We start from the raw sequence: 25,881 nt of genomic DNA, 5'->3' as shown, positions 1-25,881 counted from the left end.
GTCTCAAAGGCAGAGCGCAAAACTAAATGTATTGGGACTGAACTAGAAATCTGGTGTTCCTTTCCCAGATTGGAAAATACAAGTATGCATCCTTGATTTACATGGACACCATGAACTTGTCCTGTTCCATGGTGTTTAGGGGATTGCAGGTTCAGGATGCAGTCATAAACAGTCTTAGGTGTATACTAGGTAAAATGGAAATGTCAAATTTCTGAAACAGAAAGAAATAGAAGTTACAAGGAAAATAAAACACAATCCTTTCTGCTGTTCCAGAATTGGAATAACTAATCCGGCTAAAAGAAGGGACTGGATGTCCTTCCTTAGTAGAGAAAAATCACCTGGATGAAAAATCATCTGATCAGGATCCCATGGAGAACTAAGATACATCCTCGACATATGATGCCGCTTACCTCAGCGTAATGGAAATAGACCCACTGGTCCCAGAAGAGAAGCAGACAGGCATCCACCACTGGAGTTCCCAGGTGGGCAACTCACCTGTCATGCTCTTTGTCAGAGGGCTTGGAACTGGACACCTAGCTGCCCAAGCCATCTTACCTCTCTGTAGCCCTCAACATGGAGCTGAAAATTGATTCCTGGGGGTTTGACACTTTGTCTTGCCATGGAGTCAAAACTTAAAATCTTTTGGTCTAGGGAAACAATCTCCTCTTATATGAGACCAAACAGGGCCTCTCCAGAATATGGAAAGGACTGCAGTGAACTCTTGGACTGAGCGCCATCCTCTGATTTACAAAGCCTGAGGGCTGTCGTGCAAGGACTGCAGAGACTCAAATTCTAGCCCCAGTGCATCCCCCATATATGTGAACACCTCATTCATATACTTTACTAGAATTAGCAAATGCAGTTTCAGTCTGTGAGGTTCCAGAAGCTCATCCAATTGTTCTGACCAACTCTCTACCGCCTTACTGACTACAGCGGAATCTGAGCGGAAAACAAGGGAGGCCCCTTGCACAATGTAAACTGTTTTAATTGTATTCTTACGTGCTATGGGAGAATCCACTTTAGATGGGGATTCCCATTTCATCATATCTTAGATAGGAAGTGGATACAGGGACTGTTAACTGCAGGAAACCTGAAATCTCTGATCAAGATTAGGCCACCCATCAGTAAACAGGTCCAACCAACAAAGAAGATGAGAAGCAAGAACCTATCAAATGAGTGTGCTCTTTAAAGAGGTCCTTAATCGGTTTCCATGTGTGAGGTATTTTTTTCTAGCTTAGGGAATGTTAGAAAAACTATTTTTTGTCTTTGAAATTTTCAGATTTTTATTTCTATTACTTTTATTATTAGAATGTAGACCTTAAGAAATCAAATAACACTTACTACGTACTGTAAAAACCCGGAGACTAGGTTTAAATGAAAGGTAGTGGACAGTTTTTAAGGTCTCCGTGAAACAATAATACATATCTGTCAATGGTACAGCACAGACGTGCATTTATTTTGTTATTACACAATAGTACATATTTGTTTATATTTGATCATTTCCAATATGGCAAATTGTAATACCCAAAAAAAAAAAAAAAAAAAACCCCTTATAAGGAGGAGAGAAAGTGGGTGACTGTTATCGCCGTCAAAAATCTGACTATTTATCATCTGTCGGGTTTCAGCTTCAATTGAAAGCAGACATTGATGTGCGCAGTCTAAATGTTGTCGATTTTGATCTTTCAGTTCAAAGACAACTGCAAAAAGAAGTAAAAAAATTACAGCAAACCCATCCAAACAGAAGCACTGCACAGATCAATATGATCTCTCAGCCGATCAGTGCTTCCCCCATTTACTCCTATGACAGATTAAAAAAAAAAAAAAATTAACCCTTTATTTACATTATACAGTAACGAAGCAGATCATACTGATCTGTGCAGTGCTTCTCCCAAACTTGCCTGCCGCAAGCAGGTTTATTGTTTGGCCGGGTTTCCTGTCGATTTGCGGTCATTTTTTGGTCATTTTTAAAACCAACCATTCGTAAATCTGTGGATTCTATTCTTGGGTATGTAAACAAAACGCCCACAAAAACAAAAGACAAAAAAAAAAAAAAAAAAAAAAAATGTTGTTGGTCCGATGTTCTAAAGTCGGCTGTTTGTTTGTAGTTTTGTGGGTTTTGCCTTTAGTAAATGTTCGGTTTTTAAAACAGATGGAAAAAACATTGCCCAAAAAGTCAAAACCGACATTTAGCAAATTTACCCCAGAGAGTCCATATAACAGTAAGTAGATGGCCATATTGACAAACAAGGCATGGAAAATGTGGCATACGGATGTGTCCTCATACATCTAAGCCTTAGTACGCCACGCAGCGCGACTTGCTTGTCGTGAGTGAGCAGTCAGGTCCCTTGCTACTCAGCGTCAGGCATCTTTTTTGGCGAAAATGCGCATAGGACGCACCAGCAGACTGTGCTGATTAATCTGATATGTGACACTTGTATATCTGTGTGCACCTGAGTCTGTACATGAAGCACAACGGAATTTGTAATGAAAAAAGCTGCACTTCATATGTAATTTTAGAGACTCAGTCGCATACAGATATAAAAGTGTCACATATCAAATGAACGAGCACAGTCTGCTGGTGTGTCCTAGTTTCATTGCAACTTAGATGCATTTTCGGCAAAAAGAGATGCCAAAAAGACACCTGGAGCTACTAGATTCTCACTGGACTTTGCACTCCGAGAGGGTCTGTTTAGCACGACTGCAGCAAAGGAGTGTAAGGACACATCTGTAACTACAAAACGAATACCAGTTGATATTGATCATCGCACCTTTTTGGAAAAGGATCCGCTACACAGGACACATTAGCTGACAGATTACATAGGAGGTCAGTACCTTGCACTCCTGGAAGACCCATTCCTGAGGTCCCTGACTTCTGAGTTTTTGGATGTACTGAAACATGTGGAAAATGATGTCATCCACGTGCACTACAAGAGACAGGCGCACAGATTACACACATGGGAGGAGGAGGAAACATTATCATGCTACAATGAATTATATATATATATATATATATATATATATATATATATATATATATGTATTCCTTTATATAAAGTGGTGAATATTTCACTATGGAGTTCTTTGGTCATAACAAGACAAGGCCACAGGTTGCCTGCTCTTCCATAGGGCATGGAAGTCAGTGGGGGCGATTCCAATGATGAGTGCCCAGTTTTGCAATTCAATTGTTCTGGCCGCTCATTAATAATCTCCCTCTTCACACCTTATTAGACCAGGTTTTGTGTTGTAAAACAGCTAAACCTGTCTAAAGGCCTAACCACAGGTTTCTCACCCCCTCCTGATGGTGCAAGCAGAAATGTTGGCGCCGGCAGCTATCGTGCTCAGACAAAGCAACAATTGAATTGCTCCGTCGCGCGTCATAAAAAAAATAGCCGTTGGCTAAACAATTGAATCGCCCCCACTGGTAACCTTTTATTAATGCAATATTACATAAAATATACTTAACAGTTATACCTCAGATTGACAAGGTTATTAAAATCAACAATGTATCAAAAAATTATCTCTATATCATACAAGAACATTTAGCTGAAAATACAGTGAATCCGGAAAGTATTCACAACGCTTCACTTTTACACATGTTGATATGTTACAGCCTTATTCCAAAATGGAATAAATTCATTTTTCATAACAAAATGTGGAAAAAGTGAAGCGTTGTGAATACTTTCCGGATGCACTGTAAAGTTACTTTACAAATTCTTGAGGAAAGTTACAGGATAGAGGGAGAGGGCAGGTCCGGCGACAGGGGGGACAAAGGGGACACTTGTACCGGGCCCCGAGATTCTGAGGGGCCCCGAACCATCAGGAATTTTGAGAGCCCAGTTCATGTGTCCCCCTTGCCTCTGCAGACAGCTACCTGCTCTGTACCTGCTTCGTTAATGTGAAACAACTTTGGGCAAAAATTCAGGACGAGTGCGCAGCACTGCCCTGTTCCCATGAAATATCAAGAAAGGGGGTCTACAAGAAAGAGCCCCTAAATCAGAAACACGTCTGGCCGAAGCGATGGCCAGAAGGAAAACAGTCTTAGCTGTTAGCCATTTAAGGTCCACTTATCCCAGTGGTTCAAACAGCGGGCCCTGGAGAGCCCTCAGGACCACAGCCAAATCCCAAGGTGCCACAGGTGGAACAAAGGGTGGCTGAATGCGCAAAACGCCCTGCATAAAGGTGTGCACATCAGGGATTGTAGCAATCCTACGATGGAACCAGACAGACAGGGCAGAAACCTGCACCTTCAAAGAAGCAAGGCGAAGCCCATAGTCCAGTCCCGCTTGTAGGAAGGCTAGCACTCTAGACAGACGAAATTCCCTAGGTGCATAACCTCTCGGTCTACACCACTGGAAGAACGTATGCCACACGCGATGGTATATTCTCGCGGAAGACGGTTTCCGAGCTCTGAGCATGGTTCGCACTACAGAGCTGGAGAAACCTCTGGACCTTAACATGGCCGTCTCAACAGCCACGCCGTCAAAGACAGCCGAGTCAGGTCCGGATGAAGACAGGGACCCTGAGACAGAAGGTCCGGTCGCAGCGGCAACCGCAGAGGACTGTCCACGGACAGACCCTGAAGGTCTGAGAACCAGTGCCGTCTGGGCCATGCGGGAGCTATCAACAGGAGTGTTCCTCCTTCCTGTTTGAAATTCCGGATTACTCTCGGAAGAAGGGAAACCGGAGAAAAAGATAAGCGAATCGGAACGTCCACTGGACGGACAGAGCATCCACCAGAGACGCCTTTTCGTCTCTTGTGCGAGACCCGTACACCGGCAACTTGTTGTTGTGCCGGGACGCCATGAGGTCGATCTCTGGAAGACCCCACCTGTCCCCCAATTCAGCACTCCCGGGATGAATACCGCTGATATGGCCGGGAGATTGCGCTCCGCCCATACCAGGATTCGGGACACCTCTATGAGAGCCGCCCGACTTAGGGTTCCTCCCTGCAGATTTATGTAGGCCACGGTGGTAGCGTTGTCCGACTGGACCTGCACTGGGTGACCTCGGAGAACCAGATGTGCCTGCTGGAGAGCATTGAATACCGCGCGGAGCTCCAAAATGTTTATGGGAAGCTCTGCCTCTGCCTGAGTCCACCTGCCCTGGAACAAGTGTGGACCCGAAACTGCTCCCCAGCCCCGAAGACTGGCGTCCGTTGTCAACAGGACCCAATTCGCCACCCAGAACGGACGACCCTTGTTGAGATGGGTCGTCTGCAACCACCAGGCTACGGACAGGTGAACCTCCGGAGTGAGCACTATCGTCTGGGATTTTAGAGACTGAGGCAGTCCATTCCATTTGGAAAGGATCCGGTGCTGTAGAGGTCTGGAGTGAAACTGGGCATATTCCACCATGTCGAATACCGACACCATGGAGCCCAGTAACCTCATCGCCGAGTGCAGACACCCGGTGGCTCTGCAGACAACTTTGCACCCTCGACTGCAAGGCAGAGATCTTTTCCCCCGTCACAAAGATCCTCTGCTGTCCGGAGGCCAAGGTGCAGAATCCGCTGAGACGGGATCAGTGTGGACTTCTGCCAGTTTATCAACCAGCCGTCCCGTTGCAGTACTGCAATGGTCAGGTCCAAGTGGCGCAGAAGGAGCTCTGGAGATCCTGCCACCAAGAGAAGGTCGTCCAAGTATGGTAACATGCGGACTCCCTGCAGCCGCAGGAAAGCCGCCATGACCGCCATCACCTTGGTGAAAACACGCGGTGCTATCGCCAGGCCAAAAGGCAATGCCCGGAACTGAAAGTGGTCGTTGCGGATTGCAAACCTGAGGAACTATTGATGGCGCAAAAGAATAGGGACATGTAGGTAAGCGTCCTGTATGTCCAACGACACCATATAGTCCCCAGGTTCCAGCGCCAGAATGATGGACCGCAGGGTCTCCATCCGAAACTTCGGTCCCCGCAAAGACTTGTTGAGAGCTTTGAGGTTGAGTATCGGACGATACGACCCATTGGGTTTCTGCACCAAAAAGAGATTGGAATAGAAACCCTGGCCCTTCTGGGAGAATGGAACAGGCACTATAACTCCAGCCTGGAGCATAGTGTGCAAAACTTTCCGAAGGTTCCAAGGCTTTGTTCCGGTCTGATGGGAGACCCGTGGTGAAGAATCGAGATGGGGGTCTGTGCCGGAAGGAGAGGGCGTACCCGTGAGAAACCACCTCGAGAACCCAAGTGTCCGTCGTGGTGACCGACCAACACTGGGCGAACTGCATCAGGCGGCATCCCACTTTGGGATCCCCCAAAGGGAGGCCCGGACCGTCAAGCCGCAGGCTTGTCATCTGGCTTAGGAGCCGGACGCCTGGTACTCCAGGCCTGCTTCCGGGGCTTGGCCGATTTTTTGGGGCCAGCCTGTCGGGGAAAAGATTGTGCTTTAGGCCTACCCTGGGCCCTGTAAGGCCGAAAGGACGACGTACCTGAGCAGGACGGAACTGCAGCAGACGGGAGACATGTTGATTTGGCTGCCGCCAGTGTGGCCACAATTTTGTCCAATTTTGTCTGGACAAAATAGGACTTCTCCGTTAAAGGGCAAGGCTTCCAGGCCCTTTTTGGAATCAGCGTCCGCCTTCCAAGATCGCAACCATAATGTGCGACGAGCCGCCACAGCAGCCGAAGAAATCCGTGAGGTCAGGGTACTGATATCCAAAGCCGCTTCATTAATATAAGTGGCCGAATCCCTGAGATTGCCTATCAACTCGGTCTGTTCAGCCGAACAGTCGGAATCGAAGGACGCCTCTAACGTATCTGCCCAGCGCTCCATAGCTCTGGCAACCCAACAAATGGCCATAGCCGGCCTAGCTGCCCCCCCTTCCCGCAAGGGAATAAACGGACTTTAGGCAGATTTCCACCTTACGGTCCGTGGCATCCTTTAAGGAGGACATGGAGGGCATGGGCAACGTGGCACTTCGGACCAGGCGTGTTACATGGGAATCCACCTGTGGTGGAGATTCCAGAATCCAGAATCTCCCCATCATCGGACGTCCCGTCGTCATCCTCATAAGGAGCAGACAGAGACGCCACCGGCCGCTTGTGGGCCGCATCACAGACTCCCCTTGCAACACTTCTGACAAATGCTGTACAGAGCATGTTAACTAATTAACCCACGCAGGCTCATGAGAGACCTGAGGAGGGGAAATAGGGAGACTGTGGGGTACCATCAATTGTCTCGGGAAACCCTGCATGGGTGACGACACCACTGACTGCAGGGACAATCCCATCTGAGTGAAGGCAGGCTGCGGAGCTAACTGGCCCACGAGGGTTGTAAGCGCTTTGTCGAAACAAGCCCAGGGCGGCTCCTGTACCGGAGCTGTGACCGTAATCGGCCGCGTCAATGAATAACACTTCCGACATAGCCCCTCCGCGCTACCGTCCCCCTGCGCTATAGGTACCTTGCATGTAGTACATAAAAGCTGGAGAGGAAAGTCACTTTCAGACATAATGGTAAGTATGTGACCCCTCTCACTGATACTCGTTAGTATAGTGTGAGACCACCCTGCAAGCACCGCACCGCAAGGACTTTAGCAGAAAGATCAGGGACAGTGAAATGCTGACAGAAGAAAAAGAAAGTACAGGCAGCAGACGCTAGCATAGGTCACATACAATGCAAAGAAATCAATTCCTGCACTATCAGCGCTGATCCTCAACTACGCAGACTCAGAGCCTGGTAGGACACAGCGCTGCATACACAGACCTTAATCCAACGGAGGAGAGGTATGCAGGGGGACCCAGACCGCGATGCCACTGTTCATCAGCGTCCAGCAGCACTCACCATGCTTCTTCCAAAGATGGCCACCGAGGAGCAGAGAGGAGGCCGGCCTGGGGGAGGAGCGCTGACACAGGACCAGTCAGCTAGAGCAGAGGGGGCTGTGTGCAGCGGGGGAGGCGCCGGCTGTGAGACAGGGAAGGCGCGCTCCCCTGGCATGCATTTAACCCCTGGGACGCCGCAGCGCTACCGCTCTGCCTTGGTCCGCTGTCCCAGGGGGGTAGTGGAAGCGCAGGTTAGTACCTGGCTCCACGCTGCAGCCAGTCCCCAGGGAGCCCCCTGCCTGGGGACTTAGGACCATGTTCAGCAGGGTCCCACCGCGGGACCCTGCTGCTTACCTTGTAGTCGCCCCTTGTTTACGGCCATGGTCCCAAACATCTGGGGTCACCGCTAGCTGTGACCCCAGATGCTTACCAGCATCCCCGGATCGGTACCGGCGTTCTGGTACCGGCGGGGGTGTAGGGAAGACAGCATGGACGTCAGGACTGACTGTCCATGCTGTACTTCCAGATGTGCAGCCACAGCTGCAAAGACGAAAACTTCAGGGGCTCTTCATGGCCCCCCTCTAACAGGTGCATTCGACTCCGGCCGGGCACCATACTAAACTGAGATGCCTTGGCTTGGGGGCGGGGTATAGGAGGGGGACCCTAGTGCATCCTGGGAGGCTGAAAGCTTTAACTCTATGGTGCCCGATGCGTGACGTCATCACCTATACCCCAAGGTATCCTGTGGATACCCTATGGACCCTGAAGTAGAAATACAGACAAGTGCAGCAGGTAAGTGTTGGCCAGACACAGGGGCTAAGGAAGAGGGGTTTGTGACAGTCACAGGGGCTGGGGAAGAGGGGTGTGTGTGACAGGCTTGGACAAGGACTGGGCGAGGGCATAGCTGCCCCAAAAACATGTGTACCGGGCCCCAAGATATCTGTTGGAGGGAGGATAGAGGGTCTCTTGGAGAGGGGAATTATTTTGGATCCATATAAAAGCATGCTGTCTACAATCTTGTACTTCTATATGGCCACAGATCTCCGCAATGACTTCTAACACCCATATAGTTTACTGTAGGTAGTGCATATGTTCTATACAGTAACTCATTGCGTAATTTACATTAATAAAGGCATAAAACACATACCTGACTTTATAAGTACATTTAAATAAAATTTCTGGAACATATGATATATGCTAAAATATGAAAATCAGTGAGGTCTACAAAATGGCTGCCTTCAGAGGGAATGGTTACACCTCAGCACTGTGGCATCCAGGGTATACTCTCAAATCACCTGAGAAAGATCCTCATAGTCCCTAAGAACCAGTATTCCTATGAAAATGTGTCAGCTTCATGTCATACAGACACATCAGATCACAGTCTTGTAAATAACATGTACAATGTATTGAACAACTTACATAGGCCGTCTTCAGTCAGATCCACATTAATAATGAAGAACATGAATCCCTTTGCGCCCTCTTTTTGGCCTCCAACCAGAGTATTTACCCAACCTGTGAAAATACAGAATTGTAAGAATATCGATGACAATGTCGGACTGCTGGTTGAATGTGCTGAGCTCAGCTGTAGCTAATACATCACAGGTGGGACAGGGACCGGAGATGTGAAAATCTACACTAAAGTCACGTTATGTAGAAACGTTAAAACAGCTTTAGTGTGTACTCCATTCAGTGGCGTATCTATGGGGTGTGGTTCATTAGCTCGACAATAAAAAGACCGACATTGTATAGATCACAACCAAATGGTCGACAGTCAATAGGTCAACAGGGACAAAAGGCTGACTTACAAAAGGTCGACATACACTGGTGGCCAAAATTGCGGACACATTTTGAAATTTGAATGTTAATCAACTTCGAATGCTTATAAAAACTGTTTCACTTCAAGCAGTGCAATGATTCATATAGCAAATAAAAGGAAATTTAATGCTGAATTCAACACAATAAACACAGGTGAAATATTTGCAGTACAAGGGAAGTTATACTGTGAAAACAACACTTAGGGTGAAAATCCCTGTGTACTTATGATGTTACTGTTCTATCAGTATTTCCTTTATTTTTCAAGACAGCAGCAAAGCAAAATATTGTGTTGAAATCAGCATTATATTTCCTTTCATTTGATATATGAATCATTGCACTGCGTGAAGTGAAACAGTTTTTATAAGCATTTGAAGTTGATAAACATTCAAATTTCAAAAAAGTGTCCGCAATTTTGGCCACCGCTGTAGGTAAGGTTGACACTTTTTTTGTTTTCTAACCCTAATCTTCACCCTAACCCTCCCCTTGATACCTAACCGTCGGGGTAAGTGCTTAACCCTAACCAAACCCTCATAGTGCCTAACAAAACCCACCTGTTGACCATTTTTGTGTCAACCATTCCCATGTCGACCTTATGTCCTTGTCGACATATTGCATGTCGATCTTTTTACTGTCAACCTTTCATCCAGAAGCCGTATCTAAAATGGGTGCAGGGTGTTTGCTGCTCATGGGATCCTGGGTTTTAGGGGAGCCCACACCTCACACCCATATATACTCACCTTTCCGGAGTCCCGCGTCTCCGCTGCCGAAATCCCCTGGAAAGTTGCGCAGCAAACATTTTCACAGGGATTTGCTCATGCGCAGTGGAGAGGTCACCGGGAACATGGAACATGCAGGGAGACCTGTGCATGCGCAGTAGACTGACAGTGCACAAATCATGCACATCAGTTGGTGAACTACCCTCCCCTTCTCATCTCCAACTACACAATTTCTAGCTGAAAATATAAACTATTAATGACAAGGATAAGTAGCATTCCCGCGCCCTGCCCGTTTATACAGGGACAAAATGCGCCCTGCCCTTTTAGTGGAGCCCTGCTAAAACAGCCTGCCCTGTGCCTTCCCCACCTGCAGGCCGCAGTGTCCCGCCGGTGGGAAAAGTTGCGGTGACCGATCACCGTTGGGTGAATGGATGCCGTGCACACTGACACGCCCCCTCCGTGACTGGTCACGCCTCCTTTTTGGCAGCAGACTCCTTGTCCACCAGTGACATGCGGTGAGGTCAATGGCTGGGGAGGTACACATGGAGATGTGTCTGAATGCTGGGAGCCTGTCTCACCCCCTACTTACTGTAATTCTCAACCCACTACACTGAGCTTCAATGTCCATTGATTCTCCTACCTGAATTACTGTGTCTTCTGTTGCTTCTGCTGACTGAACTTTGATCTCTAAACACTGCAGTGCACATCCTGGTCACATGATACATCAAGGTGTCCATCAATACTCAAGGCACGCCTCTATTAGATCTCTTTCTGTGCAGCTAACTGCCCGTGGTGTAGCCCCACCCCTAGCACTTCAAGCAGTGTCTGACTATACACATTAGCGAGGCTGATCTGTTGCTGCCTCATCTCCCTGCAGTCCCAGGAAGCTCCACAAAGCTGGTGCGTGTTAACTATACAAATTATTACAATAAGCAAAGAAGATGTTTATTAGTTATAAAAATCTTCTTTGTATTTTTCTAATAACTTTTATATCAAATCGCAGGAGGGGAGCCTGACTGCAGGACCCTGCTGCCCACCCCATTAGTACCCCACACTGCATGCAGTCTAGCGGGAACACTTCGATAAGGGCTCATCCGCAGGGAGGAAAACACACACACACACACACACACACACACACACACACACACAGATAGCCATTTTTAACTAGGAGACAAGGATTTAAAACGTGGTGTAGTTTCCCTTTGATGTTGACCATCAACTACATAGTGGAAGCAGACTGGCTGAGAACGTAGACCATCAATTCACTAGGAACCAATACGTCATCCATATAAGTAAGGCATCATGAATAATTAATCAGTTCCTCAGTGATATTGAAGAGAGACTGCATACTTGTTCAGCCCACAAAAACTGATGCTTCAACTGTGTTTAGGTGACTGTTCCTCTTTAAGTAACAAAGTAAAAGCACTGACAATTGGAGGTGATACGTCAGTGTTACCTTTAGCTTTAAGTTCAGAAAGGAGACTTCCAGGGCCTTCATGACCAATGAGATGTCCGAGGTAATGGCCTGGGTTAGACTTATAGTATTTCTGCAGGTCTGGAATTGGAAAGGTGACGTAGAGATTCCGGATGTCCTTAACAGGTACAATCTTGTACATTTTCTACAAAGAAAAAAACCCACAAGTCATTTTACATTTAGTCCTAATTTCATTCAACTCTTAAAATCGGTCAAATAAATTAGTGACCTCTATTGAAAAGACCCAGCCATACACTCAGGTGACAAACTGCAAACATATGTGAGCCATCACTCACAAATGGTTGTAGAGTGGTCGCTATATATTTAATAATAAGAAGATACTGAACTAATCATTTTTAAAAGTTTCTCTTTGCGTTTCTCTACTTTCCGCATTTACAGATGAACGTAAAAAAATATATATTTCTTTTTTTTAAATCACCGTAAAATTTAATTCCTTAGAGTCAATCTGGGGGACAGTGCAGACTGTAGGTTTAGTGAGGAGGCTGAGGAGTAGGCACTAAACCAATTGGAGCTGAAACACACCCCCTCTAAGCCCTTCCACTTTTTCAAGCAACTCCGTTATCTAACAAAGTAGAAAGAAGAACTCGCTGTGCAACAACAAAATATGCAACAAGGGAGGGACGCAGTGTCCCCAAGATGTACCCAGAGAAATTGACTTTACAGTGAGTGAAAATTTGCTTATTTTTACTTTCATCCTATCTGGGGACACTGCAGACTGTGGAACTTCACAAAGCAAGCCTCAAGAGGAGGTGAAAGGTAGTGTGTGTGTGTGTGTGTGTGTGTGTGTGTGTGTGTGTGTGTGTGTGTACAATCGGGGATACAAACGCGTGGAGACAAGAAAAGTGCATGAAGATGTGCACAAAGGACCAAGGAATCTCACTGCATAGCTTCCCAACCGAGGCAACCCGTCTCGTTGCCCAAAAAGCACTCATGGCCCAAGTAGAATGCCCCCAGATGGGGTGAGGCAATGGTTGACCAAGAGAGACAAAAGCCTTACTTGAAAAGCAGAAGGGAGCCACAGACTACGCAGAGGCAGCCTGCCCCGCCCGAGAGCCTCAAGGATCCGAAGAACAAAATGCCAGTAACACGATCTCCCAGGTCTGGTGAAACTGGAAAACCACTTTGGTTTGGAAAGACGGCCTACTGTGGAGGACCGCCCATCAGAGTAAAAACAAAGCAGAAGAGGAGAACTAGCAGAAGAAGCTGGCAGCTCATAGCCCCTTTTAGCAGAAGCAATGCCCAATAGATAAGCCAGCTGCCAAGTAAGCCACAGAGTCCCGAGTTCTAGAGGAGCCTGAGGAAGCGCCACCAAGACTAAATTGAGGTCCCAAGACGGTACTGGCAGAACAGAAGGAGGCTGTACATGCAGCACCCCCCTCCATAAACGCCTGCAATTCCAGAATCCAGGCCAAACACTCCTGAAACAGGACAGACAAGGGAGAAACTTAACCTTGCCAAAAATAAAGTCAGAGACCCCGAGTCAGCCCAACTCGCAAAAAGAAGAAAGGGACAACAGAAATGTAGCAGAGATTCCCACACTGAACTAGAAACTGAAATTGCAGAGCAGCATGGGTCTAACACTAACGGCCCACCAAGCTAAGCGACAATCTCAGTCCACAACAGAACAGCCTCAGAAAAGCACACATGAAGCAAAGCTAACAAGCCCAGGGAGGTAATAAAAAGCCCCAAGGAAAACCATCCTTTGAGGTTATACACTTTCAGCTCCATTCCTCTTTCAAACATCAGAAGCCCACCAACCGGAAGCAAACCCCGGAGCCACATGAAGGATGGCGTCAACATGGCCCAACTAAGAAGCACGTTCAAAAGGAAACGGACCTTGATGCCATGAACACTATACTGCAAATTTGCAATCTAGAATCCCTGAAGGGAAGCTACAGAAAGGAAAATGGAATAACTCACAAATCTGAGGAGTGCACAAGTGCTCCAGAAGCTAAACAGAAGTGTCAGCATCCTGGACATCGCAAATGGAAGAACGTCCCCAACCATTTCAAATATAACCTGCACCCAGGAGTGCAACCACTGGAGCACATTCAAACCACCTACCATAATCAGATGTCCATCAAGACTGACCAGCATCTCCCAAGAAGTGTACAATCAAACCTACACCTTCCCGAGAATCAGGTACCGAATAGGAAGGATAGCCCTGCATAGGCAATTCTGGCTAACAATCAGGGCCCATGGTAAAGACAGACAGACAATAACAGCAAGTTCAAAGAGATACCCTGATCTCCCTCAGAGGACTCAAGACCACTTCAGGTAGTACAAGACAGAATTCTTGAGGCACCCTCCAAAAAGGGGAGGAAAAGCTCTCCAACCTAAGGTGCGGATAGGGACAAACCAGGTAGGATTTTCAAGACATGGAGAAAGAAACTAACCATTAAAAGTATAGGAATAATGGCCCTGTAAGGTTGGAAAATTACCACCTCAGGCTGCATGCCAGTGGATAAAGATATGGCTTAACTGGTCGGCTAGGTACTGAGGCAGTGCCCAAAAGACCAGAAACCGTAACCATTGGTTATTAGCGCAGGGCTAGATGCAAGAGCCCTGTACCCAACAGACACAACGAGGACCAGCCACTGCTCATCCTGGATGGAACCGCAACTTTGTTAAGTTCAAAACCCAGACAGGTGCTATGAGTCTTATCCAGGGACACTGAAAAAGTGAGGGTAGACACCCCTTTGCAACTCAAACTCTATGCCTGGGAATGACTACACGCTATCCCTGCCTGCCATGAGACCAACACTGTAGGAGAAGCAAGACTGGCCAAAGAAACGCAAAAGTAGGGGGGCCCCATGGCTAGTGTGCAGCATATATATCTCAAAAATGCGGCCAAACCAGCTGATCACCTGAAGTGTGGTGGCTGCACCACTTGGGCTGAGTTCCAAAATGTGACCTGAACAGGGTCCCATCATACTGGCCCACCCCTTCTGAATCTAAAGCCATTATCCACTAATAAGGGAGACCCCACAGACTGCCTGGGTATGTTCTCCTCTGAGTGACCACTGTTGTGTCAGGCCTAGAAAGCCCAGTAATCAGGTAACAGTGTACTTCTGGCCATCTGGATGTATGTAGGTAGTGGATAATTCATACCTACATAGAAAAAAAAAGTAAATGATTAGTTAGAGACAGTCCTGAATATTAGAAGATTGCATTATATGTCAGAAACAAACAAACAGTGATGGACAGAATCCAGCACAAAATGAATGCCTACATCCTCAAAGAGGAAAAAGAGTATCATGAGCTCTGTATGACGCTGGATGCTACTACCTCCACCAGATCTGAACCTGGTGTCTAAGCATAGACCTCACTGTCGTATAAGGTTTTGACAAAATGAGGTTCTCTCAGCAGAGTGCAGAACAAAAATAAAACAGACCAGTGGGTGCAACTTCGCAGCACTCTAGAGATTGTCCTAGCAAGTGGCGTCTGACATCACCGCGGAAAAACAATCAGTGCCCCGAACCCTCAGACAGAGAAGTGGGGACTCTGCTATGGGGAAAGGGTGCTCTTCTGACTAACCCTCTCCCCAGGGTCAGCGCACTGAGCCCTGTAAACAGGAACTGATATGCCCTCAAGAATAAAATAAAAAAAAAAAAAAAAAAGAAAAGAAAAGAAAAAGCTAACCTAAAAACATGCCTAACTCCATAGGCACTAAAAGAAAAAAAAAAAACTGGAGGTACGGTGGAGGTGGGAGGGGATAGAGGGGGCAGAGCCAATTTACTTTTTAGTGACTGAACTCCTGAGCCAACCCAGCATAACTGCCAGTGTCCCCCAGAACGCAAGACAGAGGAAGCCTGATCCCAGAAGGAGATTCAGGCAACCTAATATAATCAATGAACACTACTCACACACTAAATAGAAAACTGGGTTTCCGGAGACTTGCTAGAGAGGCTGGGAGAGCTTAGAAGGTGTGGGAGTTTCAGCTCCAATAGATTACCTATTTAGTGCCTACTCCTCAGTTTCCCCTCTAAACCCAGGCTGCAGTGTCCCCCAGATAGGGCAAAAAGAGAAATATTCTTCTTTACAGAGCTCACTATTCAGTACTATTCCCATTCTTTGGCTTTTATTTTCTCCATTATCACTTTCCTCTCGCAAAGGTCATCTGACAACTTGCACTACTGCCTACATAGGTGTCTTGATTGTAGCTTGTGAGATCTTCCTGCTCACCCCCTGCCCCTCTCTACCTTCAGGAACTGCAGGACAGGAGACACCTTTAGTGGTGTCTATATTTCTTTGCAGTCCTTCCAATTACCTTACAGACGTATGTAAAGTCATTGAAAGACATTTCTGAGGTTGAGGATCAGTCAGACCACTGAACTTCAGATAAAGGTTTAATTTACCCCACTAGATGCATGGCCAATTTAGTGTAGTCATTTGGTGATGCACGCAGAAGCTTAATGCTGGCCACACATATAGCAATATTCTACCCGATCTGGCCGATTCTGACACATTGGAATGACAGATCGTGTCGAATATAGCCGAAATTGAGAGTAAATAGTGAGTCTCCACTCATGATCACAATGCGCGTCCCAGCTGGTCGCACATCGCATCGTCAGGTCTGCCGTGCAGTAGGGCAGATCTGACAATCTAGGACCCGATGCACTGTGAAAGTCTGGATGCAGGAGAGATCGTAAGAAGACTGTACACCAAAACGTGTGCAGATCGTATGGAGATAGTGTGCAGAGCTGCCGGGGAGAGTTTCAAGGGAAATCGTACACATCAGCTGATTGTGAGCCCATCGCTATATCTGTGGCCAGCTAAGTCTTGTAACCCAGGGCATGAAATAAGAGGTCCATTCAGTTGACTTTAACCTGGTTAATTGAGTCACAGTGGGTCACTTGCGCTTGGGCAGCTGTGTGCATCCTCATCAGTCTTTGCAGAGGTTATCGGCACAATGATCGCTCACCTGGAGATAAGGCTTTTGGAAGGGATTTTCAGGAAATTCTGGCAGTGTGACATTTTTATGTTCTACTTCTGCAAACAGCTTCACCAGCAGCTCCGTCAGTTCATCAAGGGTCTCTGCATAGTGTAGAAAAGAAAAGTGGTCACTGACTTTCGTGTCTTATACTGTACATTACTAACAGACACTGCAGCTTTCACATAATCTAGCGGGTCCTCTACCGCTTCAAATGACCTAGTGCCGCTAAACTCTATATTGCGAAGTGTGGGGTCAGACAGCCATATTGAACGTTAAGTGATTTTACAGCTAGAAATGTGCTACTATTACGCTGCAGGTGCGAAGAGAAAACGCTCACATCTCAGCGTGGAAACGTCAGCATTTGAAGCGCACTTGTGACACCGCCCTAAGGGCTTAGTCTATTCACCAGAGAATGCATATCCTCCTTGGACCCCCTCAGTGAGCTTCCCATTTGCGTAAATGGCAGCTCCTAAAGGAGGGGCAACAATAAGATTGTGGTAATAAACAGGCAAGTGTTTGCTGCATAGAGAGGTCGGGCGCAGGAGCGTTTGCTGCGTTCTTCTGCTCCTAGTCTAATAATGCTTCTGTGTTCGTATTCAACGCTCCATTACTAGTACATGCTGAACTCCACCAAGAATGAAATGTTGAGGTTGAATACAGTTACTCTTTATGTAACTGGTCTCAAGAAACTTGGAATACATTGCTGCGTTATATAAAGTTCTCATGGTAGCCTGCCAACATTGCAGAGAATAGCGCCTGCCCCAACCTTGGTCTGATCTGGATGCATGTTATTTCTTTGAAAGTTAAATTTCTATTGATACAAATGACCACTTTCAGACACACATTATTCAGTATAGTGTAAATATATATATTTGTACCTCTTCCGAGCACACAAATACACATGAGGTTAGACGAATAATACGTAGAGTGGAATTTAAGCAACTCTTGCCGAACATCTACTCCTCCTTGTGTTGGCCTGGTTTCCAGAGTAAGCTTATTGCCTAAAAGCAGAGACAAACAATCATTAAGTGATTTCCTACTATAAAACTGAAGTGTTTTATCTGCAGAAATCTAGGTCAGCAGGAGGGGGAAGGTGTGATATTGGGGAAATTAAATGGGTGAATAAAAGACGTGCACAACTTTCCTTCCATTTTTACTTGTATTTGTAGTTTATTTACAAAACGTCGCTATGTCACACTGTGCTTGTGTCAGCGGAGAGCGAATCCTTCACACCTGCACCACAGAAGCTTACAGCGTAACGTCCCTACCACACCCACATTGGGGTGCAGTAATTTAGGGTAAGATTTCGGAGAGTGATTAATCTCTGGCCTAGGTAATCTAGGCCCCCAGAGCATATTGGAAGCTAGCAGATCTTTCATTTAAATGGGCAGACTCTACATCTGTCCTGCACCATGGTACGGATTACTCAGCCCGACCAGGACCGTGCAATAATTACTAGGCGGTTAGGACTGTACTTACCTTCAGCATGCATAAATGTAGACTAAGGAGAAAGATACCCGTATTTCAGATACATTCGGTTCTGTCTAGCCAGAATTTGTGGAGTTGAAGACATTCCCATATTAAGTGCCAATGAAAAACTCACTATATATCTCTTAGTACCAAATTTTGTTACCAAGAAAGGAAAGAAGAAAAAATCTCTTATGCAAAATATAGAGTTATACTTGCAGGTATCTGATGAATATTCTGGGCACATCCCATAAAGGAAGGACCATTCCTCACCCATATAGTTGTCTCTCAGTCTGCTTTGCATACCTCTCTCCGTATACAGAGACCATGAGGATTGGATTCCCCCAGCATGGATGCATACAGTTATTCATTTTAACTGTCCACCTGTCTGCAGGAGCTTGAGCAACACCATAAACCTGGACTTAAACTCACGTCACACAGCAAGTCTAAGCTACAAGTGCCAGAAGGACCATGTACAGCGGAATTCCAAAATAATGTCTAAGATGCTGACATGACCGGAGGTATTCTCCGAACTACCCAAATGCAGCTATACTCCTCTTCCTCATCAACTAGTTCTGAACATCCCAAATTATCCAATATGACATTAATATTTCTGGAAATTAGCAGTAATGTGTGGCCAGGTCACCTGTCCATGTGTTTTCGCAATCGTGAAAACACGGCACTTATCAGGGATTTTGTTTTGCCTGCCTCCGGGCAGGTGGCCAAATAACTCTCTGGGGATCAATTAGCTGCGGTAATTTACATGGCTAATTGAATCCCCCATCCCCCTTCAAATTGATGCAGAATGGTGGTCAACAGGGGGTGTAAATTACTCTAAAAAAAATTTATTCTGTATTTCTTCACCCATTCAGATCCATCCACGTATCTGGATTACATCAGGTCAAATAATGATCAGCGTGTTTACACCTCAATGTAGCATTTCTGCAGGTCTGCAAGAGTCTGTGTAAACGCCTCCACTGTACTCAGCCTATGTTATGATGCCACATCTCTCCAGGTGCAGACAGGTGTAAGTGGCAATATCTCACTAGTCTGCACAGAGAGCACCCACTTTCTGGGCGTGTGACAAACAAATTCATGCACGTCCTAGTCTGCATCAGGGCGTTAGAGGGGTATCCAACTAGCCGCGATAACCCATTTTTCTCTGAAAAGTTTCACCGGTAAAAACTTTTCTCCAAAAATGTTTATCGTGCTATCCTATTAGCTGCGGTTTTCACATAGGCGAAAAGTGGTATAGAAATTATCGAAAATGTCTTTTCACCCTCTGAGTAGGTGATAAGTTGTGCAAAACCCCTGGGACTTGGTGTAGAACCATTGGGACACCCCCCTTAGTGACTAATTTGGCAAAAAACAAGAGATATGGTAAGAACTTACCTTTGTTATCTCTGTTTCTACGAAGTCCATAGGGTCCACAGGGTTGACCTTGGGGTATAGCTGGATCTGGATCCATGGGCACCACGCAGTTAAAGCTTTAGCTGCTCCCAGGATGCACTTGGGTCCGTCCTCCTCTATACCCCGCCCCCGGCCACAGCACCTCAGTTGGTAAGCAGCCAAGGCCGGAGGAGGAGACTAAACAGAGAGAAGGAAGACTGGAACACACAAGAAACCATACTCACAGAAATGGGAGACGGAAAACCGGTGACCAGCCACACAGCCCATTTGAAGCCAGGTGCGTCAGGGCGGGCGCCCTGTGGACCCTATGGACTTCGTAGAAACAGAGATAACAAAGGTAAGTTCTTACCATATCTCTTGTTTTCTACTTCAGGGTCCATAGGGGGTCCACAGGGTTGACCTTGGGGATGTCCCAAAGCAGTACAACTAAGGGCGGGGACGCTCCTGTGCTGAAAGGAGTACCCGGCGCCCAAAGGATGCATCCTGAGAGGCAAAGGTGTCAAACGCATAGAACCTCAAAAACGTTTGAATTGAAGACCAAGTGGCCGCCTTACACAGCTGAACAGCAGAAGCGCCACGTCTAGCAGCCCAAGAGGGACCCACAGAACGAGTGGAATGAGCCTTAACAGAGGCTGGCACAGGTAAGCCCTCCTGTGCATAAGCCTCACAAATAACGGAACGAAGCCAACGGGCTAACGTTTGTTTGTTGGCAGGCCAACCCCTCTTGTGAAAACCAAAGAGGATAAACAAGGAATCAAACTTCCTAACCGAAGCCGTCCGGTCTACATAAATTCTAAGCGCCCGGACCACATCTAAGGAAGTCTCACCAGCTGAAAGATCAGGGGACTGAAAAGCTGGCACAACAAGTTCCTGATTAATATGGAACTTCGAGACCACTTTGGGCAAAAACTCAGGACGAGTGCGGAGCACCGCTCTGTCCTGGTGAAAAATCAGGAAAGGAGGGCGACAGGAAAGCGCCCCCAATTCAGACACCCTCCTGGCCGAAGCAATTGCCAGGAGAAAAACCGTCTTAAATGTCAGCCACTTGAGCTCCACCGCCTCAAGAGGCTCAAACGGAGGACCCTGCAGGACCCGTAGCACCACCGCCAAGTCCCAAGGAGCCACAGGAGGCACAAAGGGAGGCTGGATCCTGAGAACACCTTGGAAAAAGGTGTGAACGTCTGGTAGTATTGCAATCCGCCGTTGAAACCACACGGACAAGGCGGACACATGAACCTTCAGAGATGCAAGGCGTAAGCAGAGATCCAATCCTGACTGAAGAAATTCCAAGATCCTAGAAACTCGGAACACCTGAGGATCATAAAGTCTGGACTCACACCACTGAAAGTAAGTGTGCCACACTCTGTGATAAATCCGTGCTGAAGCAGGCTTGCGTGCCCTGAGCATGGTACCAATAACCGAACTGGAGAAGCCCCGAGACCTCAAGACGGCTGTCTCAAGAGCCACGCCGTCAAAGACAGCCGACCCAGATCCGGGTAAAGGCAGGGCCCCTGAGACAACAGGTCCCGACGTTGAGAAAGAAGGTACGGAGCGTCGATGGAGAGGCTCCTGAGATCGGAGTACCAAGGACGTCTGGGCCACGCCGGAGCTACCAGCACGAGCATGCCGCCGTCCTGCTTGAATTTCCGCAGAACCCGAGGAAGCAGGGATATCGGAGGAAACAGATACGCCAGGTGAAACGTCCATGTCACCGACAGCGCGTCCACCAGACTTGCACCTGCGTCTCTTGTCCTTGACCCGTAAACGGGCAACTTGTGATTGTGACGGGAGGCTATCAAGTCCAGCTCCGGCAGTCCCCACCTGTCCACGAGTAGCTGAAACACCTCTGGGTGAAGCGACCATTCCCCGGGATGCACGTCGTGACGGCTGAGGAAGTCCGCCTCCCAATTGAGGACTCCGGGGATGAAGACCGCCGAGATCGCTGGAATGTGACCCTCCGCCCAAGACAGGATACGAGACACCTCCGACATCGCTGCCTGACTGCGAGTTCCGCCTTGGTGATTGATATACGCCACCGTGGTGGCGTTGTCGGACTGCACCTGTACCGCCCTTCCGTGAAGAGCGGGGCCGGACGACAGCAGGGCCTTGTATACTGCCCGCAGTTCCAGGATGTTGATGGGGAGAAGTGCTTCTTCCGCTGACCAACGACCCTGAAGCGACAAAGAGCCGGTCACTGCCCCCCAACCTCGGAGACTGGCATCCGTCGTGAGCAGCACCCAGTCCGGGATCCAAAATGGGCGCCCCTCGACCAGATGAGCTGTCTGAAGCCACCAAGCCAAAGATAGCCGAACGTCCGGAGACAACACCAGCACCTGAGAGCGGATCCGGTGAGGTAACCCGTTCCATTCTGATAGAATCAGCCCCTGCAGGGGCCGGGAATGGAACTGGGCAAATTCCACCATGTCGAATGTCGACACCATGGACCCCAGAACTCTCATAGCCGAATGGACCGACAGGCGGCAACGGCTCAGGCAACTGCGTATCCGCAGCTGTAGGGAGGCGACCTTCTCCGGAGTCAGGAAGATCCTTTGCTGACGCGAATCCAGCAGGGCTCCCAAATGAACCATCCGCTGTGATGGAATCAGAGAGGACTTTTTCCAATTTATCAACCACCCGTGTGCTTGCAGGCAAGCGATCGTCAGGTGGAGATGTTGAAGCAGTACCTCCGGGGAGCTCGCCAGCAACAGGAGGTCGTCCAGGTACGGCAGCAGCCGTACATTCTGGTTCCGAAGATGTGCGGCCATGACCGCCATAATCTTCGTGAACACCCTCGGTGCCGTGGAGAGACCAAAGGGTAGCGCCCGGAACTGATAGTGGTGTTGAAGGATAGCGAACCTCAGATACCGCTGGTGTGAAGATGCTATCGGAACATGGAGGTAGGCGTCCTGGATGTCCAGGGACACCATGTAATCCCCCGGTTCCATCGCCAGAATGATGGAACGTAACGTTTCCATCCTGAACTTGGGAACTCTGAGGAATTTGTTCAGAGACTTCAAGTTGAGGATAGGGCGATGAGAACCATTGGGTTTCTGCACCAGAAACAGAGACGAATAATACCCCGTCCCTCGTTGTGATAGAGGAACGGGAACAATGACCCCTGCTTTCAGCAAGGACTCTATAGCCTCCTGAACCTGTAACGCCTTGGTCTTGTCCTGAGAAGGACTTGTGCAGAAAAACTGGTGTGGTGGTCTGTGCCGAAAAGACAGGGCGTACCCCTGGGAGACCACTTCTCGAACCCAGGCATCCGTGGTGGTATTGTGCCAGCACTGGGCAAATAGAAGAAGTCGGCCTCCCACTCTGAGGTCCCCCAGAGGGAGGCCCGTCCCATCAGGCCGCAGGTTTATCTTCCTGCTTGGAAGAAGGGCGCCGAGCACTCCAGGCTTGCTTCTTGGGTTTAGAGGCAGTCTTACTCGCAGACTGTCTCGGGAAGGACTGACCTTTCGCCTTACCCTGAACCCGAAAGGAACGAAAAGCCGAACTCCGAACCTTAGCAGGCAGTGCCGCCGAAGGGAGGAAGGCCGACTTGGATTTAGCCAGGGTGTCCACTATTTTGTCCAAGACCGGACCAAATAGTAATTCCCCATTGAAAGGTAAGGCCTCCAGACCTTTCTTTGAATCAGAGTCCGCTCTCCAGGACCGCAACCATAAGGATCGGCGGGCAGACACCGCTGCAGCCGATACCCACGAGGTCAGCAGACTAGCATCTAAAGAAGCTTCTCCAATGTAAGAAGCAGCGTCCCTCATTTGTCCCAACAACGCCCGCTGGACATCCGGAGCGTCGTCCGGGAAGGTATCTTCCAATGCATTGGCCCACCCCTCAATGGCCTTGGCCACCCAGGAGATGGCCATGGACGGTCGGGCCACCGCCCCGGAGAGGGAGTAAATAGACTTTAAGCAAGTCTCAACTTTCCTGTCCGTGGGATCCTTCAGCGAGGATATCGACGGTAATGGTAAGGTGGCGCCCCGAGTTAAACGGGTGACCTGGGAATCCACCGCCGGTGGAGTTTCCCATTTTTTACAATGTGCCTCAGGGAAGGGGTAATTAGAAGCCAACCGCTTCTGAGGAAGGAATCTCTTACTGGGCGCCTGCCAAGCTACCGCCATATGAGCCGTCAACTGATCCGACAGGGGAAACACCGCAGAAGCCACCTTAGTTTTTTTTAAAACTAGGAAACTTCGACTTAGGAAGCGGTGCCTCATCCTCTATAAGAAGAATAGCTCGCACCGCCCTAACTAGTGCTCGCACATTAATGGACGACTTGGTATCCATTTCCTGGACCGAGGCGTCCGAGTCAGTGTCATCAGGGACCTCCCCATCATCTGAGGAACCCTCTGAGTCCGATACCTGAGCAGCCCGTGTCATGAGTGGGCGTTTAGAAATCCTAGAAGGCATGTCAGTCTGCAACATTGACTGAAAAGCCGGAGGAAGCGGCCGCCAAATTTTGCACAGAGTTGGAGAGCACATCCACCCAGGGTGGAGGAGTCACCATAGGGGCCTGAAAAGGTACCACAGGCTGCTGCGGCACAGGGGAAGCCTGTATATACATAGGCAACCCCGCATAGGGACCCACCGACTGAGACCCAGGAGGACTCCGTAATAACTGCGGGACACCCGGGGAATGGGGGATGGTCGGCTGGGGCAACGCCCTAGTAGGGAGAGCAGTCGGGACCGACAGACGGTCCGCAATAGACACCAGCACTTGAGAAAACATCGCCCACGGTGGTTCCTGCGCCAGAGAAGGTCTGGATGGGCCAGGAGCCACCTGGCATCGACTACACAGGCCATCCTGTGACAAATCCTCCCTATCTACTCCTGCAGAACAGCGTCCGCAGGAGGCCAACACCGGAGCCACTGAGCGCTCAACCTCCTCGTCTGACATGACAGAATATATTATATATCTGGCACCAGGGTAGAAGTAAAACGCACTCACCGGTGTGCTGAACAACAGCCCACAATATGGCACTGAGTAGCACACAACTGTATGTGACGGACCTCACAAATACGTGATCTATATAAGTGAGGTCAGTAGAAACGCCCCTCCCCCACACACCTGTAGGGCTTGTAGGAGAAGTAAAGGGATAGGTATAAGCTGACAGTAAGTAGAAAATAAGCACAGACAGGCAGCACTAGCAAAAGTCACATACCATGCAGGAAGATATACTCACTGCACCTTTACACTACAATCAACCTGCCCAGATTCAGTGTCTGGGAGGGCTATAGTGCTGTGTACGCTGTCCTTAATCAGGGGAGAGGTACACAGGGGGACCGGTCCGCGTGCTCCCTGAAGATCTGCGCTGCCACTGTGAGAAAATGGCCGCTGGAGACCTCAGAGGAGGAGTGGCCAAGGAATCTGCAGCTCAGCGACGCCAGACTCCGTGTTGAAAGGCGCGCTGAGCTGAGGGGAGGAGCCGCTGACAGGGAAGGCTTCCTCCCCTGGCTAGCATATTAACCCCAGGGCTGCAGGCTTCCCGCTTGCCATATATCCCTGGTGGTCTAGTGGTCCCACGGGTTATTCCTCCTCAGAGGGGGAGCCCGCCGCCACCGCTAGCGGCCCCCGGTCTGTCCCCTAGGACCGGGGGCAAAGGACTGCATGTGCAGGCAAAACCCGCGTGCCGCCGCTAATCGGCGACTCGCGGCTTACCTTGTCCCCGGCGACTCCGGCAGCAGTCCAGGGAGGAACCCAGAGTCCGGCTAGTACGGACTCTGGCCTCCCGCCGCGATCCCCAGTGCAGTACTGGCGTCGCGGCGCCAGCGGGGAAGGAGAGCGGCAGCGTGGGCGTCTGCATAGACAGCCCGTCGCTGCCACACTAGAGCCTCTGTTGTAAAATAAAAATCTAACAGGCTCTTTTTTTTTTTTTTTTAATAAAAATAGAAAGCTTTTTGGGGGCTGCTCCTGCAGCCCCCCTGCGCAGGTGACCCGACTCCGGCCGGGCACCAACTCAAACTGAGGTGCTGTGGCCGGGGGCGGGGTATTGAGGAGGACGGACCCAAGTGCATCCTGGGAGCAGCTAAAGCTTTAACTGCGTGGTGCCCATGGATCCAGATCCAGCTATACCCCAAGGTCAACCCTGTGGACCCCCTATGGACCCTGAAGTAGAAATAACATTTAAATGAGCTTCATTTGGCCAATAACAACATGTCATTTTTGAGGTGATAAAGTAGTGTGGTATTTCTGATATGGGCGAATTCTCCCGTGGTGGTCCCTGGCATAGAACCTTATGGTTACAGTGGCTGTGGGAAGGTAGAACTTATATTTTAGCGGTTATTC

At 48.5% G+C, this 25,881-nt stretch overlaps 1 protein-coding gene across 5 annotated transcripts in view; it reads right to left on the bottom strand.

The window, feature by feature from the left end:
• IDE (insulin degrading enzyme) overlaps nucleotides 1–25,881 on the bottom strand; it is a 101,395-nt gene that overhangs the window by 56,955 nt on the left and 18,559 nt on the right. For all 5 annotated transcript variants that reach the window (XM_088476916.1, XM_088476912.1, XM_088476913.1 and 2 more), the window contains exons 5-9: nucleotides 17,593–17,715; nucleotides 16,703–16,815; nucleotides 11,740–11,902; nucleotides 9,172–9,264; nucleotides 2,833–2,924 (exon numbers count right to left, since the gene is read on the bottom strand). In XM_088476916.1, the coding sequence (XP_088333042.1) occupies nucleotides 2,833–2,924; nucleotides 9,172–9,264; nucleotides 11,740–11,902; nucleotides 16,703–16,815; nucleotides 17,593–17,715 (584 nt within the window). The remainder of the gene's footprint in view (nucleotides 1–2,832; nucleotides 2,925–9,171; nucleotides 9,265–11,739; nucleotides 11,903–16,702; nucleotides 16,816–17,592; nucleotides 17,716–25,881) is intronic.

Source organism: Taudactylus pleione, unplaced genomic scaffold (assembly GCF_031769625.1).
Source record: "Taudactylus pleione unplaced genomic scaffold, aTauple2 ptg000198l, whole genome shotgun sequence".
NCBI lineage: Eukaryota > Metazoa > Chordata > Amphibia > Anura > Myobatrachidae > Taudactylus > Taudactylus pleione.
Note: the sequence above shows the minus strand (reverse complement) of the source record. Positions and strands in the feature narration are given on the sequence as shown.